This window comes from Phallusia mammillata, chromosome 4, assembly GCF_965637545.1.
Source record: "Phallusia mammillata chromosome 4, kaPhaMamm4.hap1.1, whole genome shotgun sequence".
Classification (NCBI taxonomy): Eukaryota; Metazoa; Chordata; class Ascidiacea; order Phlebobranchia; family Ascidiidae; genus Phallusia; species Phallusia mammillata.
The window spans coordinates 19,472,685-19,490,048 of record NC_137255.1 but is presented as its reverse complement, the minus strand read 5'-3'; the positions used below and the strand labels follow the sequence as shown (position 1 = coordinate 19,490,048).

Sequence of the window (17,364 nt, the reverse complement as noted above, 5' to 3'; positions counted from 1 at the left end):
ACAAGTGGAAGCTACGTCTTTGCCAACAAACTAATCATAAAAAACTATAAATTGAAATTATAGGTTTTAGCAAAGTTGACGATTGTATTAATGTAAAAGAAATAAATCTATTTCCAAGCAACTCAACATTATACGCTGCAATTCTATTATGCATTGTTTTTTCACTGTTAACTTATTTAAATTTTGTTGTGATATTTTTGATTTACTAAATGTTAATAGTTTGAATTTTAAGAGTTTTAAGAAGTTATTCAATCTAAAGCATGTCAGAAACTATTGATTGGAATCCTTTTGGACAAAAAACTATCAGGTATTGTGTGCTGGACAAGATATCATTATAATGATTAGTCAAAATCAGTTTTAAGACACCAAAAATTGTGTTGCCCAGTGTTATCAATAGCAATTGTTGGCTGCTTATCAAAACTTTTAAAGTAATCTATATTCATTGCAATGCTAAAACAAATATCATTCCATTTTTCTTCAGAAAATGTACCCTGTACAGTCCAATGTGCTGGAAATCTAATATTGATCTGTCAAGAAAGCTGAGTTGCATCTCAAAATATGGTGGTTTAATAGGTAAATAAAAAATACACATATTATACTTTTGGAGTTTGATATACAGAGTTACAGACATAATCCATGATTGGAACTTTTTGCAGCATTATCTAATGATGAATCACAGGGCAGCAAAGCAGGTAACAGACCTGATGTCACAATCTATAATGCTGCTGGAAAAGAAATTTCAACTTTCAGGTAAAAATTAACATTGCCATTTAAAAACTTTCGGCAGCATGTCTTGATAAGATTTTTAATTCTGTTTGTTTTTGCTTTTAAAAGGTGGAACAGTGGAGCTTTGATTGGAATGGCATGGACTCACAATGATGACCTACTATGTTTGCAAGAGGATGGACAAGTTCTCATATATAATGTTTTTGGCCAATTTCAACGGTCTTTCACAATGGGAAAGGTTTGATGTTCAAAAGTTATCTGATGTTTGTATTAGTTTCATTGAGAATGTTGTTTGTTCCAGGATTGCCGAGACAATAAAGTCATGGAGTTTGAGGTATTTATAGGTCAGCAAGGAACAGGATTAGTGGCAATGAGTGGATTGTTTCGATTTCTTTTAGTCAATAATGTTGATGACCCTAAGGTGAGCTACATAAGATGTTTAAGTGTTTGACGAAACACACTGTATTAAAGTTTTTTAGAATGTTAGAATAATGTATTTTTTAAAGAATCAGTTTAATTATTTGTAGGTTAGAATTTTGGCTGATGTTCCCGGACTGAAAACTACACCCCCCAGTAGTTGGTGTGTGTTACCAGGGTCAAGAACGTCAAAAGTTCTTGCTGCCAATGACAATGATGTATATCTGCTGGATCAAGGAGGTCACTGCTCCCAACAAATACCAACAGGTATACAATCTTCATGGTTTATGTTCCTAATCATATTTTTAACCAATATCCACATTTGAAGGATTGACTGCAAATCCAAGCTCCTACATTTCCATGGCAGTATCTGTTGATGGAAAGCATGTTGCCCTCTACATGAATACAGGGACAATCTGGATTGGTTCTTCAGACTTTCAGGTATCAGAAACAAGAAAATTCTAGCTATATCCCAACATGTTTGTTTATATTTGAAAGTTGAAAGGAAAGTTTATGAAATAAGCCTGACAACAACACTATATTCATTTACATCCCTTCATATTTCATGCTAGATTTGTCAAGTCAGTGTTTAGTACCCTGCTTTATCCTAATTACTTCATGCAGGAAAAGTATTGTGAATTTAACACAAATGATGGAAGAAGACCAAAACAACTTTTATGGTGTTGCGATTCCATCACAAGCAACACAAGAAGATTGTCTGACCGTGACATTGCCATTGTTGTTTACTGGCCAAAAACATTATTGGTTGTTGGGCCAAAAAAGGACTGGGTGCGGTATTCTGTGGAGGAGGACCTTAATGTACCTTCTGGCATGGCCAGTGCTGTTTTAAGTGCTGATATGGATGGCATCAGGATAGTGACAGTAAATCGCCATGATTTTCTGCAACATGTGCCAAGTATGTAGTAATGTGTTAAATGTTGAATAATAGTAATGTGTCACAGGGACTTATTTGAATATTTTTTTATTTAGTTTGTGTGTGGTAATCAATTAGTATCAGTTTGATACTGAATATAAAATTTAGATGCTGTTGAGGGAATCTTCAAGGTTGGGTCAATGGCACCTGGAGCTTTACTTAATGATGCAGCAAAAGAATATAATGTAAGTAAATGGAGTTTTATCATTTTAAAATTGCTATTCTTTCCCATGTATCAATAACATGTTATTATTTAAATTCTTCATGTTTTTTTTTTTAATTTGATGTATGAGATTCATTGCAGCACCAAAGTGAAAAGGCCGATGAGTATTTGAGAATGCTTTTGGACAATGGACAACTACCAGAAGCAGTTGAAAAATGCACCTTAGCTGCTGCAGCTGAATTCCAACCTCGAATACAAAAGCTTCTGCTCAGCGTAAGCACTGTTGGAGTATTTATATTTTTTCACAAATACATGTTACTGTGCTTTGTTTTATCAGGCTGCGTCATTTGGAAAATCTTTCGTACCCAGCATTAAACTGACAGATCTGTTTGTCAACACTTGTCAGAATCTTAGAATACTCAATGCTGTCCGAGATTTCAATATTGGCATTGCACTCACTGCAGCACAGTAAGTTCAAGAAATGAAGTCTAGGAATTCAAGAAATCCACATGACTTTTTTTCTCCCTACAATAATGCTAAAATACACTGGAGCTATTTTGTTCCAGTGCTGATTTTGTTGACGTACTTGCTGCATTTAAGGACTAGTTTTTTTGAAATTTAAAACATGAGCTTTGAACTAACAAAATTAAACATCAATGAAAACTCACATGTTTTTTTTTTGCTAGATTGCAACACTTAACCATCAACTGTCTGATTGATCGACTTGTTTCTCGTCGTGAGTTTCAGTTGGCTTTTCACATCTGTAAATATCTGAAAATACCAGAAGATCAGGGCTCTAGTCGAATTCTGTCACATTGGGCTTGCTACAAGGTTGGTAAAATATTTCATTAAACCATAATACTGTTCTAAACCTAATCGGTGATCATGACAGGTGCAACAGAGTAATGTTGACGACACAAGCAATGCTAGAGCTATTCGTGACAAGTTACAATCTGCCCGTGGTGTGTCCTATGCTGACATAGCAGAAAAAGCTGTGGAAAGTGGCAGAAAAGATCTTGCCATCAAAGTAAGGAAGATTTTTAGCCAACTATCTTAAATTTAACCTTTCCAAAAAACATATTTGTTACCTTACAGTTACTTGAATTTGAACCAAGGGCTGCAGAACAAGTACGACTACTGTCAAAACTGGGCAAACACACTCTTGCCTTGGAAAAAGCTGTAATGAGTGGAAATACAGACCTGGCGTATTCAGCAATCGCTAGACTGAGAGAAAGAACTAACTTGTCTGAGTTTCTTGTTGCAATTAGACAACAACCAATTGCATATAAGCTGTACCTAAAGGTGTGTAGCTGCAGTGTCGATGAATGGTACAATGTTTCATATATCATGTGTTTTAGTCCTGCAGGGAGCAAAACGAACAGATGCTGAAAGATCTTCATGAACAGGAAGACAACTTCATAGAACTTGCTCATTGTCATATTCATGATAGCTGTTCTACATTTCGCCCAGAGGACAGAGTTATGTCCCTACATGCTGCATTAGATAGTTTCAGTAAAGCTAGAGATGATTTTGGAGTCAAGGTAAGTAAAAGAATAGGGAAAGCCTTTGATGCTAAACCCAAAAAATATAATTATGATTTTCTGTCTGAGTTGCTTTTTTCCATTTCTAGGCCACAGAGGAGCAACTACAATTGCTGCGAGATCAAACAAATTTTGAACAACAAACTGACCATAGCTTTGCTGAGCTCTCAATGCATGATACAATTCATGAGCTTTTGATAACCAACCAACTTAAAAAAGCTGAACAACTTCGCAAACAATATAAAGTTAATGACAAAAGGTAGTAAGGTAGTGCTGATAAGAAAACCACCATATTAAGCTTGCTGAAATTTTTAGATGGTGGTGGTTAAGGATCCAGTCACTGGCTGAGATTGGCAGCTTCAATGAACTGGAAAGTTTTTCAAAGTCTAAAAAATCGCCAATTGGTTATCTCCCATTTATAGAAATGTGCATGAAATACAATGCACCAGGAGAAGTGCCCAAGTACATATCTAAAGTTTCACAAGAAAAACGTGTTTCTGCCTTACTAAAAGTTGGGTAAGTACTCTTGGCACACATTTATTTGTTAACAGCGCCTTTAGTACATATATTTTTAATTGCCCATAAATGGCAAATTTCTACATCAACTTTATGTCAAAAATATTTTATTGCTTTTCACAGAAACGTGAAAGCGGCAGCAGACTTGGCCATTCAGACAAGAAATCTTGTTGATTTGGACATGACACTTAAAAGATGTGGTGTAGAACACAGAGAAATAGCTGAGCAAGTCAAAGGAGCATTAATGCAGTTGCAAAGAAGATAAACTTGCATCTTTACAACCCACACATTCATTTGATTATTCGTTTATATCACTGTTGTGCAATAATTGATGATTCAATAAAAAAAATTGGCATTTGACCAAAAAAACAAGAAGCTTTTCCCATATTTTTTTAATTTCCACTATGATTTTTCCCAGTTGTCTTTTTATATAGGAGTTAGGTGTGTTGCTGAATGAATTTAAATTCTGTCAATAAACCTGTTTTTCAGAGACTGAAAAAAGGTACTAAAAAACTTCCAGTTCTCTTACAACAAAATTTCATATCATGCATCAATTGAAAAAACAATAGTAAACCTCTTATTAAATGAAATATAAAGCTCTACAAAACTTTCATGAAGTTATGTATTTGCGTATACTGCGAACTGATAGTTGGCAAAGAATCACCCAGAATAGGCAGCCAATGTTGCCAGGTACCCCAGTGGGAAAAGAAACAATCCATGCAAGAAAAGGGAAGGGAAAAAACTTTTCATCAATTGTCATCACAGGATCATATCTGTGTACAAATGCTATGTACATGAAACTGAGAGCAATGACCACCCTTAGTGTCCAGTACAAGATTGACCTAAAGTATGCCACTCTCTTGGACATCTCCGTTGACACCACAGTGATCTCAGCCTTTAAGCTATCAATCTTGCGCTGTATTCTGTAATAAAATTACAGTTTAGAGTATTATATGTTTGTTAAACATTGCATAAAATTGCTACCTTGCATGTTTTGCAAAATTATCCATCATGTTGATTTCGTTTTGCAGTGCTATTTGTTCCTGCAACTCCTGTTGCAAACTTGCAAAGTCCTTGAATGCAGCAGACTTCATAACTAAGTACTTTAGTGCCAGTACAATAACTTGAACCAGCTGATCCAGAAAATTTTGAATCAAAGACAAAAATAGAATGATATAAAACAACATTGTTCGGAAGTTCACAGTGTTTTAGTCCCACTTGGAAGTTTTTCGTTCAGTTGATTTCAGAGATCCGTCAGGGTTGTATACTTCATACACACCAGCTTTTCTATTTTCATCAACTGCATTCAAGTAGGCAAGGTAGGCAACACATCCAGTTATTGCTATCAAACCAAATCCCATAACATATTTGTTCTGAAACAAAATTATACTTGTAAATATTTTTGTTGTTTCTTTGACAAATATATTCAGCGTTAATTTTTTTTAGTGGAGCTTAGTGGGCAATAGGATTGCTTCATTGGTAACATAATTGTTCTATTGTTTTACTATTTTATATTTATTTGAGATTATGTATACATCAGATGATGTCTTGTCATACCCATCAGTTCATATTAACCAGGGGTAGGGATACATGTACAATCTGGTGGTAAGAAACACCAATTAAGGGTTTATGAGATACAATAACAAAGTTAAGGTTGTTTTGTCCTATTTGTAAAATAAGTTTCAAAATGGTTAAAATATTTATTGAATAAATTTTTGACAACTTTCAAATACAAGATGTCAGTGGTACATTTTCAACGCAGAACTGCTCTCAGTCTGAGTTTAAAAAAAGTACTACGCGATCAAATTGGTTTTCATAAGTAGCACATTTTCCTGGTATTGTTACGTATGTTATGCAACTTTCACGCTTAAGTCAAAATGTTACATCTTGACAAGATCTTACCGGCCTAGCATACAATTCAAAATTGACGGCGCGAAACGCAGCGGTCGTTTTCAAGCTGCGTATTCCACCTGGATCACTATTGGCCTTCGCCGGTTCGGGAGCCCTTATCTTTTCCGGAGGTTCGGAGCTCTTCTCAGTCATGCCGTGTCGCCTTGTTTGATTGGAAGCGTTTTTTTTTGGAAAATCGTTTTTATTTTGCTGAGTCATGCAAACTGTAAAAGTTTGCGAAAATAATAATCAGTATCCGCGCTTTATCCATTTATTAAGAACAAATTTGTTTAAAACACGACTGTGCAAAATGATTTGGAAAAACTAGAAAGCAACAACCGAAATTTTACATCAGTATTGTTTTTTAAATTCTGCCAAAGTTTGATGTTAAATCTAACTTTAGATGATGGTGTTAACTATTCAAAAACAAGATAAAATGACTTTTATCATGAACAAATTAACACCAAAAAACAAACTTTGTAGTGTGACGTGTTTAAAAATGCCTATATTTTTTGTGGATGTTTTTTTGCCACATACGCGAATGATTACTAAGCAGAAATGTTTCGACCGGCAAAGTCCACACTTCATTTCACATTTTTTACTTTTTGTGTTTAGTGTTACGACTTTACGTATACGCTTTACGACGAATTTGTTTTTGTTGTTAAGGTATATTTGTTTTGTTGCAGGTTTCAGAAAGGACTTTTCAAAAATAAAGTTATGTGTTTAGTTCATTAATATTATTTGTAAATGTACGCATTACATGGAATGTAAAAGATGTCCAACGAAAACAAGCAACCCGCAAACCCATTGTTTTCATCAAGTAACTTAAATTTTGCACCAAATGCTTTGTTTATGCCAGTGCAAGAACAAAACTCTGCAATCCTTTCAGCCGGTTGGTATGATTTTGTACATTTGTTGTGACATGTTTACACTATTTGTTTTTTGCTACTAATTATAAGTTGTTTTTTTAAAATATTATTAAATTGTATATTTGTTGTTGTAGAAACCGACCCAGCTGAAGAAGCAAGTTTTATTGGGCAGACCCCAAATTTCTCTCAACAACAGCAACCACAAAATGTTGCAACATTTACCATGTTCTCACAAAAAAGTGAAGGATACCAAGGTAAGTGCAGTGTTGTGTACAGGTTAGACTGTCAACAAAATCAATTGCAACTCTTTTTTGTAGATCCGTTCTCTTCGCTTTCAGGACCAAGTATTTCAACAAGTGCAATGATGCAACCTGCTACAATAAGCTCAGATCAACAAGAACCTCAATTGGTGGTTCCACCAAAATCTCCTGTTTCTCTTTCTGAAAGCCCGAGTGATTCATACACATCAACTCCAAGCTATGGGGCAGTTCCACAAACAACCCCAATGCAACCACCAGTGTTTGACAGCAGTGCACCCCCGAGCAACCCATATGCAAGATCTGCAACTTCAGGCCATAAACCAAGGCCAATGTTTCCCTCAAATTCCCAGTTTTACCAATCACCACCAATGCAGCCATCAACATATAATGCACCACCACCAGTGCAATCACAGTCAATGCCACCAATTGCAAGTTCATCCAGTGGCAATTATCAACCCACGACATCACCTGTCACTCCACCATCTTTTGAAAACCTTGCTTCGAGTCCTGTGGCCCCACCACCACCATCTGCAACTGCGTTATATCAAAATGTTTCAACTCACTGGTTTTTCTGCAAGAAACTCTCTGATAACAATCTTGTCTGGTGTCCATTTTCCTATTTGGACTCCAACATGCTCGAAACAGCTCATAACAGTGGTAAAAACATTTGTCGTGTTTTTTTTATTTATTTAAATGCCTTTATACACATCTCTTGTTTCACAACATTGCAGGAAATTTATCATTGGAACAAACAGTGAGTACAGATGGTGGCCGATTTGATGTCAGTGTAAATAATCGTGAACGCAACAGTGTCTATTGGGATGAGGAGCCATCCACTGTGCGACGAGCCACTTGGTTTTGTAAAAGTGACACTGAAAATCGCTACTCCCCTTATGAAGAAAATGTCGCAGAAAGGTTAGAGGTAAGGCATAACACATAATTGTACAATCATTCGCAACAGTGATATATTTTCACTTAATTGCAGGTGGAATATCGTAATGTTGTCACTAAAGGATTGTGGCACAAACGAATTGAACTGGATAATGGAGAAGTAGTGGTTGTTCATAGTCCACAACTGATTGTACACTTCCAGGTAAGCTGAATAAATATCATAGCTTAGAAATGCTTGTTGATGATAATGAGTTTTATATTTTGCAGCCTGTTGCAAGCAAGGATGAATTTGGTAGTGTGTTTGAAACACAAATGCATTCTAAAGTAGTAAAGCGAGGAATAAGTGGCACAGAGTTTGAAAAAGAAATACCAGAAAGTAGGTGTTGTATGGTTTTCCCTTAAAATGTGTTTAGGTTTTAAGTTTAAAAAATAGTTGCAAAGATTATGAAAAAAATTAAATCTAGTCATTTCCATGTAAAATATATTCTAAATCTAAAAGTTAAAAAGACCCAAAACATGTTTATTTACAGTGGCTTATTGCACTAAGTTGATTCTTCAACTATACATTATGTTGAAGTTTGTAAAATTAGAACAAAGTATATATGTTGACCTTGGTTTATTTTTGGCCTGAAAGCGAATTAATAACTTCAACTGTCAACAAAGTGCTTAACTTTCGTTGTGTTCAAAGGTGAATCAGGGACACCCGATCATGTGGTGTTTCTTTGCCATGGCATAGGGCCTGTTTGCGATCTCCGGTCAAGAAGTGTAGTAGAATGTGGTATGTTTTGGTGTGAATGCATCTCTAGGTCGCATGGCATCTCCCACCTTATTTACGCCACCTGCATGTGCAGCAATCATGCAATTCTGTAGTTTCGACTAAATGCATGTAGTGTTTGCATTTTTTTATTAGTGCTTGCTTTTGTTTCATATCACGCTGAAGATGAGCATGAAAAGGTGTGTCACTTGGTGTTATTTGCACACGGCATTGGTGAAGGATACACTTACCGAAAAAATAGACTTGTAGAGGGTGGTGAGCAGAATGTATTTGTAGAACATTTACAGAAGATAAAAGTTAGAATCAAACACAAAAACGAGACCAATATCTTTAACAGTATTGAATGTGTGAAATATACTGGAGAAAGGCAGGATTATGTTACATTACAACAAACAGCAGCGAAAGATCTGATTGCACAAATTTTTAATTGTCAAGTTGACTAAAAAGTTGGCTATATTTACCTTTCTTATGCATGCTGTCAAATTGCTGTTTAGATTTTTTGCCATCTGCCAATTAAAACAAAAATCACTTGTATGTTACCATTATGTAATGTTAACAACTGTTTCCAAAAACACATATATATTAGTGTTAATGCATGTTGCCATTGCTGTGTGTTTAATAAAGCTCAAAAGAAAAACAAATATATTTACTTATACTTGTATCTCACAGTTGATGACTTCAGGACAATTCATCTCAACTTGTTACAGTCTCATTTTAAACGTGGCTTAGAATCAAAGAAAGCACACAGAATAGAGTTTCTTCCAATTCATTGGCACAGAGCATTACATGGCGATGCAACTGGTGTAGATAGGTATTTTGTGCATATTTCAACCACCAGTAAAGTTGTATCGAAACATTTTAACTAATTTGCAGGAATGTTCGCAACCTGACGTTACCTAGTATTTCTCGACTTCGACACTTCACCAATGAAACACTGCTTGACATTTTGTTCTACTCCAGTCCAGTGTACTGTCAAACCATTGCTGACACTATTGGCAATGAAATAAATTCGCTGTACAGGCTGTTTTTGTCTCGTAACCCATCTTTTGAGGGAGATGTTTCTTTGGCTGGCCACAGCCTGGGTAAGTTTGTGACTTTTTAAAACAAGTGCTATATATATGGTACAGATATATTCTGTTCCTTTTTGAAGAGATGTGTTACCTTAGAATTATACACTAAAGCTGCATAGAGATCTTCATTTTATTTAGTAGCAAAGAATATGTATTACACACATCCTGGTGTTGCATTGCTCCCTCTCCCTGAAAACATATGATTACAAAAAATATTTGAGAAGTTAACAAAACTAGTGTTAGACTTTGGTCCGAATAATGTTTTAGTTTTAATGCATGTCATCAGAACAAAACATTGCTTGCAGGTTCTTTAATTCTTTTTGACCTTCTGTGTCATCAATCAACCAATAGTGAGCAGACACCAGCAGAAGCTGAAAAACAGGATTCCAGTGCCAATGGTTTGCATGTGGACGCAGCAAGTGTTGATCTGTCAGTCTCAAGTGATCAAACAGGGAATGGGCTGAAAACCAGCAGCAGCTCGCACTCACTCAGCGATGCTCCTGAGGAGACTTTAGAGGAGTTGTTGAATAGACTTAACTTGGGAAACTTCCTAGGCAACTTTGAAGCAGAACAAATTGATATGGATGCTTTGGTAAGACTTAATTTCTCCATCTGGTGTTATTGATACAAACAAGAACTAAAATTTTGTTATTTCAATGAAATTTTTGGCACAGCTTACAACCTAAACACTGTTTTGTTATGATTATCTGATTTGTTATTTAATTGCCTTTTCCACTTTTTTTTAGCTTATGTGTACCGATGCTGATCTCAAAGACATAGGTCTGCCCATGGGACCCAGAAAGAAGATGCAAGGTTATCTGAGAGATCAAAGGGAGAAAGAAGCCAGAAAGAGGGAAATGGAGGAACAAAAGCAGAAAGAGGCAGAACTGAAGCAACAGCAAGAAGCTGCTGCTGCCCTGGCCTTGGCTGAGACCAAAATATCTGCTCCAGAAATGGTATACTGGCTAATTTTTTTCAGATACATATGCTTTGTATAGTTAACTCATGGAATAAATGTAATTATAGGTCCCCTTCCCTGAATGGGACACATTTTGTTTTTGTCTATATTTTTTTTTTCTTTTTTTCTTTCTAACACGGATTTGTTCCCACGTTTTGGTCAAGTAAGAATGGTTCAAACTTTTTCAAATTTACACACAATATAGATATTGGTCTAAAGATGGTCCATGTGAATTTTGACCCCGTTTGATCCCTTGGTTTACCCACAGCCCCCCAAAACGTGAAATTTTTGAAACGGCTACACTTGCTAAAGTACTTCATTTAGGAGTTATATGCTTTGTTGTTTGGTGCAATATAAGGTATTTCAAAGAATTTTGTAACTTAAAAAAAGATTTACCCATTTTCACCCCTTAAACCCCAAAATATTCGTTTCTGTCTAACGCTGGTTTGTTAAATGCGTTTGGTCAAAAAAGAGTGATTTAAATGTATTCAAACTTGCACAGATGTTAGTTATATTTTCGAATTTGATCCTCCTGAAGTTTGACCCCAAACGACCCAGCGGTTCACCCACAGGCCCCCAAAACGAAAAAAATTAAAAATGGCTGTACTGACCCAAGTACATAATCTGAGGGTTTCATGCTTTGTTGGTTGGTGCAATGTAAGCTATTCTAAAGAATTTTGTAACTTTTTATTGGATTCACCCATGCTTACCCCTTAAACCCCAAAATAATAAGTTTTAGGCCGCCCCAATGTGCTGAAATGTTAAACAATTGTTTGCAGTAGGTTATTATAGGTCCCCTTCCTTGAAGGGGACACATTGTTTTTGTCCGTATATTTTTTTCTTTTTTCTGTCTAACGCTGGTTTGTAACGCTCATTTGGTAAAGAAAGAGTGCTTCAAATTTATTATGGGTCCCCTTCCCTGAAGGGGACACATTGATTTTACTCAAAATGTTTGTTTTTTTTTCTTTTTTTTTCTTCTCCCCAAAGTTTGTCCGACTCGTTTTTCTATCAAATCCTTGATGGATTTGGATGAAATTTACACAGATGGTAGATGTAGTTATGTAGATGTGCATCCCACTTTGTTTTTGTTGATAACCCCAGTATTTACCCCGCTAGCCCCCTAAAATGGGTATTTTTTACCCGAAGTTTGTCCGACTCGTTTTTCCATCAAATGTTTAATGAATTTGGCTGAAGTTTACACAGATGGTAGATGTAGTTATGTAGATGTGCATCCCACTTTGTTTTTGTTGATAACCCCAGTATTTACCCCGCTAGCCCCCTAAAACATTTCCCCCCCCCCCCCCCCGAAGTTTGTCTGACTAGTTTTGCCATCAAATGCTTGATGGATGTGGCTGAAACTTATACAGATGGTAGATGTAGTTATGTAGATGTGCATCCCACTTTGTTTTTGTTGATAACCCCAGTATTTACCCCGCTAGCCCCCTAAAATTTTTTTTTTCCCGAAGTTTGTCTGACTCGTTTTTCTATCAAATGTTTGATGGATTCGGCTGAAATTTACACAGATGGTAGATGTAGTTATGTAGATGTGCATCCCTCTTTGTTTTTGTTAATAACCCCAGTATTTACCCCGCTAGCCCCCTAAAACGTTTTTTCCCCCCAAAGTTTGTCTGACTCGTTTTTCTATCAAATGCTTGATGGATGTGGCTGAAACATATACAGATGGTAGATATTGTTGTGTAGATGTGCATCCCACTTTGTTTGTCCGGAAAAATCCAAGTATTTACCCCGCTAGCCCCCTAAAAGGGGTGAGTTTGTAAACAATGTCAGAATTGGCTAAAATTTGGATAGCTTGTAAAGTATGCCAATTATCGTTATTGCGCCATTTCAGTTCGGGGGTTGTTAACAGCCCTTTGACGTCAGAAACATTAACGGTTGTTGCTCAAAACACCTCTAGTGGTTGAAATTTTAAACGTTGGCAGATTGGACTGAAATTTTGCAGTACTATTGATTGAGTCATTGTGGTTTCCTACTTTTAAGTTTGTGTGTGTGTGGAACCTCAATTAGTTATCCTACTAGCCCCCTAAAATGAGTTTTTTAATTTAAATAGTTTTTACTCCATATAGCATATTTAGATATGCACAGTACCAATCACTGTGTTTCTCTTCACAATACCAAACTTACTCATATATTGAATCGCATTATTTTCTACTTTGCATGTGTGGGGACCCATGAGTTTTTGCCTGCAGAAACAACCAAGGTTATAAAAGACGATGGCTAATATGGGACCCAATACAAAATAAGCATAGGAAATATATTTATGTTTTAAAATAGAGCATAGTGTATGTGCAAGGGCAATATGTGCTAAGCCACCCTTCTAGTTCAAATTTGGACATATGTTAGTTATTAATCCAAACTTGATCCTCCAGAAGTTTGACCCCGAATTACCCAGCGGTTCACCCACAGGCCCTCAAAACGTAAAATTTTTACCGATGGTTTTGTAAAGAAAGAGTGCTTCAAATTTATACAAATTTGGACACATGTTAGTTATTAATCCAAACTTGATCCTCCAGAAGTTTGACCCCGAATTACCCAGCGGTTCACCCACAGGCCCCCGAAACGTAAATGTGTCTAACGCTCGTTTGGTCAAGAAAGACAGAAGTCCCAAGAGAGTAACTCATTGGTTTACGATAGCAGGAGGGCTCAGCTTGACGTCGGACAGACGTTTTACGAGACGTCGTTTCGGTGATAAGAAATCAGCTGTTTTGCACAGCAATGCTATTTCGTTTTATTAAGTTATTACTCCCAATTTCAGTTTTGGCAAAGGTTTCACAAATCACCGCAACGTTTGTTTACCGTAAATCCGCACAAATACGCGTGTGGGGACCCATTCGTTTTTGTTTACAAAAACAATCATATGTGTAGATCAAATGATGTGTGTAGTAAATATCATATAGAATATATAAAATGGAATTATATCAGAAAGCCACCATTCTAGTTCGTTTAGTATTTAAAAAATTGCGTTATTCGGCCAAATAGTTACTTTTACAGTCCATAATATGTGTACACTGTCAGTCAGATAGAAGTCTCAAATTTCAAGGTAGTAATTCACTTGTTTACGATTAAGGCGGGTGAATACAGTGGGAGTGCTCAGAATTCACTTATTTACGATTAAGACGGGTGAATGCAGCGGGAGTGCTCAGCTTGACGTCCGGACGGACATTTTACGAGACAGTCATGTTGGTGATTAGAAAACAGCTGTTTTTGCGCAGCCATGCTATGTCGTTTCATTAAGTTATCAAGCTCATTTTCAGTTTTGGAAAATTGTGTTTAAAAACTGACCTTGAACGACAATATCAAGGTCAAAGCATGAGATTAAATTGACTGTTCTTATTTACTGTTTTTTGTAATTATATGACAATAATGATGCAAAAAGAATACGGACAAAACTTTTAAAGTTGGGTTGAGGCTAAAGTTGGTTAAGTTTTTCCTTAAGAATCTAAAAATAACCAGGATGTTTGTTTACCATAAATCCGCACAATCGCGGGTGTGGGGACCCATTCGTTTTTGCTTGCAAAAACAATCATATGTGTAGATCAAATGATCTGTATAGTAAATTGGTTAATATCTAACAATGATTGTGCCCTATTTTTACGGTTACCAAATCGCATATGCATATGTGTTGGGACCCATTAGATTATGCTTGCAGAAACAATTATGTTATAAAGTGCCAGGAAAAAGATAGGGACCCAATGCCAAATATATATCCATTATAAATATAGTAAATGGTATATGTGATACATCGTTAAATATGATGTGGTATATGTATAAACTGACAATATATAGGAAAACCACTATTCTAGTTTTTTTTCATGGTCTTGCAACAAGTATCTTTTTGAAACTATTACACTTTTGATCTTTTAGCATGGTTAATTAGGGCATGAAAAGATTATTTTTCCGTACATAACTCAGCCCATTCAATTACTCCTGTAAATTGTAATCTAACCAACTTATATATTAAGAACAATAACTCAATGCATTAGTAACATTTTTACAGGAACATGTGGATTCCATTGGCAGCTTTTTTTCTGGAGCAACAAATGTCCATGTAGATTTCCAGCAATTTGATGTTGGGACAGGTCAACCAGTCGTTCGCTACCCTCAATTGGACTTTCATCCGAAAAACCTGTTTGCCCTTGGATCACCCATAGGTGTGTACTTACACCTTCTGCAGTGGTTCCCAACCCCTTTCAACGATTCCTCACTAAACAACTCAAAACATTTTCGTTCCCCCCAATGTACTGCAAAGTAGATGCTAAATAATACAAAGATCAGTTAAAATTGAGTCTTTTTCAACTTCAGAGGTCATATTTCCAGGCTTAAGTGTTTATTTAGAAACCTTATGCAAAAATATAGTTAAAGTAAATTCATCCCCATTAAATTTTAAAATTACTTCCTGGTTGGGAATCATTGACCTACTGTATCTAAAACAAAGTCTATATTAACGTGCATGACTGTTGATTTCAGGAGTATTTTTATCTGTAAGAGGAGTGTCAGAGCTGGGAGAAGAGTTTTCACTGCCCACATGCCCTGGCTTTTTGAACATTTTTCATCCAGTAAGCTATTTGTAATTGAATTGGTGCATGACACTGGAATAAATGTTTGTTATTGCAGTTTGATCCTGTAGCATACAGAGTAGAACCACTTGTAAATCCTGAAATCCAGCTTAAACCAGTGCTGGTCCCCCACTACAAGGGAAGAAAACGGATGCATTTGGGTTGGTCAATTTTTATCTTTTATGTGACACCACACTAGATGGCTATTTGGTTTACAAAATATTTTTTCTTTAAAGAGTTAAAGGAAAGCCTTAGTCGAATGGGGCAAGAATTAAAGCAAAGTATCATGCGCTCAGTAAAGCTTGCTGTGGGCGGCATGCAGCGTTTTGCACAGTCACATTGGACTCAAACCCAAAAGAACACTGAAGCAGAGGTACAAGTTTAACCCACAACATCTTAAACTCTCATTTAAAATTGAATTTAAACAGGTGGAAGAAGAAGTAAAGAATATGACTGAGCAAATTTTGCAGGATGAACAGGACAAGGCAGTTGATACTGAGGATGCTTGTAAGCAAAAAACATTTGTATTCATGTCCATGCTCTTTTATGATATCGATTTATTTACATACAGCCTCAATAACATCTGAGGTCCGCCATGCTGATTTAGGAAGACTGAATGGTGGAAAGAGGATTGATTATGTGCTTCAAGAGAGACCACTTGAAAGTTTCAATGACTATTTATTTGCATTCCAAAGTCATTTGTGCTATTGGTAAGTACTAAAACTTTTGCCAAGTTTTTCCGAGTTCTTACTGATGTACATTACAGGAACAATGAAGATACAGTGTTACTCGTAATGAAGGAACTGTATGGAATGATGGGTGTTCTTTCTGATAGTCAGTTGGAGAAACAGAAGGCTGCATCCTCACCAGCTTTAGCACCACCACCACCAGCTCAGTACACCAACCAAGGGCCTCCAATGACCAATATATCTCTTAACTGAAGTAAAGCAAATTTGTATGATTGTACAGAACATTGCTCCCAATAGATTTAATGCTTTTGTCGTGGTGAGAGTCAGTAGCTGCAATATAACTTTTGCATCCCATTTTTTGAAGTGTATTTAATTGTCCTGCCGATGAAAGGAATTTTACAGAGCTTTTTATGACAGAAACTCTACTGCAAATTTGCTGAGATGTGCAATTTATGCTTCAGATAGTTTTGGTGCCTTGCCCTGTATTTGCTGATTTTGTGGAGAGTAAAGAATATTGTGACAAAGTATAAATTCATGTATGTTTTGCTTCTCTGGTTGTGTAGGAAATATTGAGTATTGTACTTCACATGAAATACACCCTGTTCAAATCGTAATTACCTTCACTAAAAGAACTTATCCCAACCCTGGACTTATTTACCAAGCGCAGGGGTGGGCAAATATGGCCCTAGATTAAAGGTTTTGCTGCCCGCAGAGACACTTGGATTTTAAGTGTGCTCACAAACGAGTCCAATTATTATATATTTTTGAGAAGATTAATGCGCCCGACGTTATTTGTCTGAGACCAGGCAATCTATGGCTAGAATCAAATGCGAATTTTTCCTGTAGTTAAGCATATTTGGTAAGCAACAAAGTAAAATCACTTTGTATTGTACACAGGTGCGGCCCGCGATCTAATCAAGGTAATTGTATTTGGCCCCACAGTAACAAAGGCTGCACACTCCTGGTATACAGGGACATAACAGCGAGTTGCAATCAATGTTTTGCATTTAAGCAGTCTAAAACATGTTCAGTGCACAAAATAATATTCTCTGTGCATTTCATGTGTCTTTAGTGTATTTGGGTAGCTTGTG

At 36.3% G+C, this 17,364-nt stretch overlaps 4 protein-coding genes across 6 annotated transcripts; 2 read left to right on the top strand and 2 right to left on the bottom strand.

Moving 5' to 3' along the window:
• Positions 1-201: 201 nt before the first annotated feature.
• On the top strand, positions 202-4,625 carry LOC145222644 (vacuolar protein sorting-associated protein 16 homolog). 2 transcript variants are annotated; one of them, XM_080088814.1, is made up of 18 exons: positions 202-307; positions 482-573; positions 657-750; positions 835-964; positions 1,028-1,147; positions 1,254-1,410; positions 1,472-1,584; positions 1,768-2,059; positions 2,186-2,262; positions 2,382-2,513; positions 2,578-2,708; positions 2,927-3,071; positions 3,133-3,267; positions 3,336-3,542; positions 3,599-3,781; positions 3,871-4,040; positions 4,097-4,297; positions 4,421-4,625. In XM_080088814.1, exons 1-18 carry the CDS (start codon positions 261-263, stop codon positions 4,560-4,562), a joined length of 2,568 nt encoding a protein of 855 aa, XP_079944940.1. In that variant the 5' UTR covers positions 202-260; the 3' UTR covers positions 4,563-4,625. The 2 variants fall into 2 exon arrangements, with proteins under 2 accessions (XP_079944940.1, XP_079944941.1); XM_080088815.1 differs by lacking the exons at positions 202-307; positions 482-573 and having other exon boundaries at positions 657-692.
• Positions 4,626-4,905: 280 nt separating this feature from the next.
• On the bottom strand, positions 4,906-5,484 carry LOC145222646 (uncharacterized). The gene is made up of 2 exons (XM_080088817.1): positions 5,282-5,484; positions 4,906-5,220 (listed from the first exon to the last, which is right to left on the bottom strand). Exons 1-2 carry the CDS (start codon positions 5,482-5,484, stop codon positions 4,908-4,910), a joined length of 516 nt encoding a protein of 171 aa, XP_079944943.1. The 3' UTR covers positions 4,906-4,907.
• A 21-nt stretch (positions 5,485-5,505) lies between these two features.
• On the bottom strand, positions 5,506-6,381 carry LOC145222648 (small integral membrane protein 8-like). The gene is made up of 2 exons (XM_080088818.1): positions 6,200-6,381; positions 5,506-5,670 (listed from the first exon to the last, which is right to left on the bottom strand). The coding sequence occupies exons 1-2, from the start codon at positions 6,338-6,340 to the stop codon at positions 5,506-5,508; spliced, it is 306 nt and encodes a 101-aa protein (XP_079944944.1). The 5' UTR covers positions 6,341-6,381.
• Positions 6,382-6,856: 475 nt separating this feature from the next.
• Positions 6,857-16,887, top strand: LOC145222643 (triacylglycerol hydrolase DDHD2-like). 2 transcript variants are annotated; one of them, XM_080088813.1, is made up of 18 exons: positions 6,857-7,079; positions 7,191-7,310; positions 7,395-7,973; positions 8,048-8,238; positions 8,302-8,409; positions 8,475-8,583; positions 8,896-8,985; positions 9,652-9,793; positions 9,856-10,064; positions 10,358-10,644; positions 10,799-11,008; positions 15,026-15,179; positions 15,496-15,584; positions 15,643-15,745; positions 15,821-15,957; positions 16,013-16,091; positions 16,156-16,294; positions 16,351-16,887. In XM_080088813.1, exons 1-18 carry the CDS (start codon positions 6,962-6,964, stop codon positions 16,523-16,525), a joined length of 3,039 nt encoding a protein of 1,012 aa, XP_079944939.1. In that variant the 5' UTR covers positions 6,857-6,961; the 3' UTR covers positions 16,526-16,887. The 2 variants fall into 2 exon arrangements, with proteins under 2 accessions (XP_079944939.1, XP_079944938.1); XM_080088812.1 differs by having other exon boundaries at positions 7,374-7,973.
• Positions 16,888-17,364: the final 477 nt, after the last annotated feature.

Excerpts from the sequence above, each read along its gene's own strand:
- LOC145222644 (XM_080088814.1), top strand. The coding sequence starts at position 261 with ATGTCAGAAACTATTGATTGGAATCCTTTTGGACAAAAAACTATCAG. Across the intron at positions 2,514-2,577 it reads TACAAAAGCTTCTGCTCAGC|GCTGCGTCATTTGGAAAATC; the intron begins GTAAGCACTGTT and ends TTGTTTTATCAG. Across the intron at positions 2,709-2,926 it reads ATTGCACTCACTGCAGCACA|ATTGCAACACTTAACCATCA; the intron begins GTAAGTTCAAGA and ends TTTTTTTGCTAG.
- LOC145222646 (XM_080088817.1), bottom strand. The coding sequence starts at position 5,484 with ATGTTGTTTTATATCATTCTATTTTTGTCTTTGATTCAAAATTTTCTG. Across the intron at positions 5,221-5,281 it reads AATTTTGCAAAACATGCAAG|AATACAGCGCAAGATTGATA; the intron begins GTAGCAATTTTA and ends ATTTTATTACAG.
- LOC145222648 (XM_080088818.1), bottom strand. The coding sequence starts at position 6,340 with ATGACTGAGAAGAGCTCCGAACCTCCGGAAAAGATAAGGGCTCCCGAA. Across the intron at positions 5,671-6,199 it reads TTGAATTGTATGCTAGGCCG|AACAAATATGTTATGGGATT; the intron begins GTAAGATCTTGT and ends ATTTTGTTTCAG.
- LOC145222643 (XM_080088812.1), top strand. The coding sequence starts at position 6,962 with ATGTCCAACGAAAACAAGCAACCCGCAAACCCATTGTTTTCATCAAGT. Across the intron at positions 7,974-8,047 it reads CGAAACAGCTCATAACAGTG|GAAATTTATCATTGGAACAA; the intron begins GTAAAAACATTT and ends ACAACATTGCAG. Across the intron at positions 8,239-8,301 it reads ATGTCGCAGAAAGGTTAGAG|GTGGAATATCGTAATGTTGT; the intron begins GTAAGGCATAAC and ends ACTTAATTGCAG.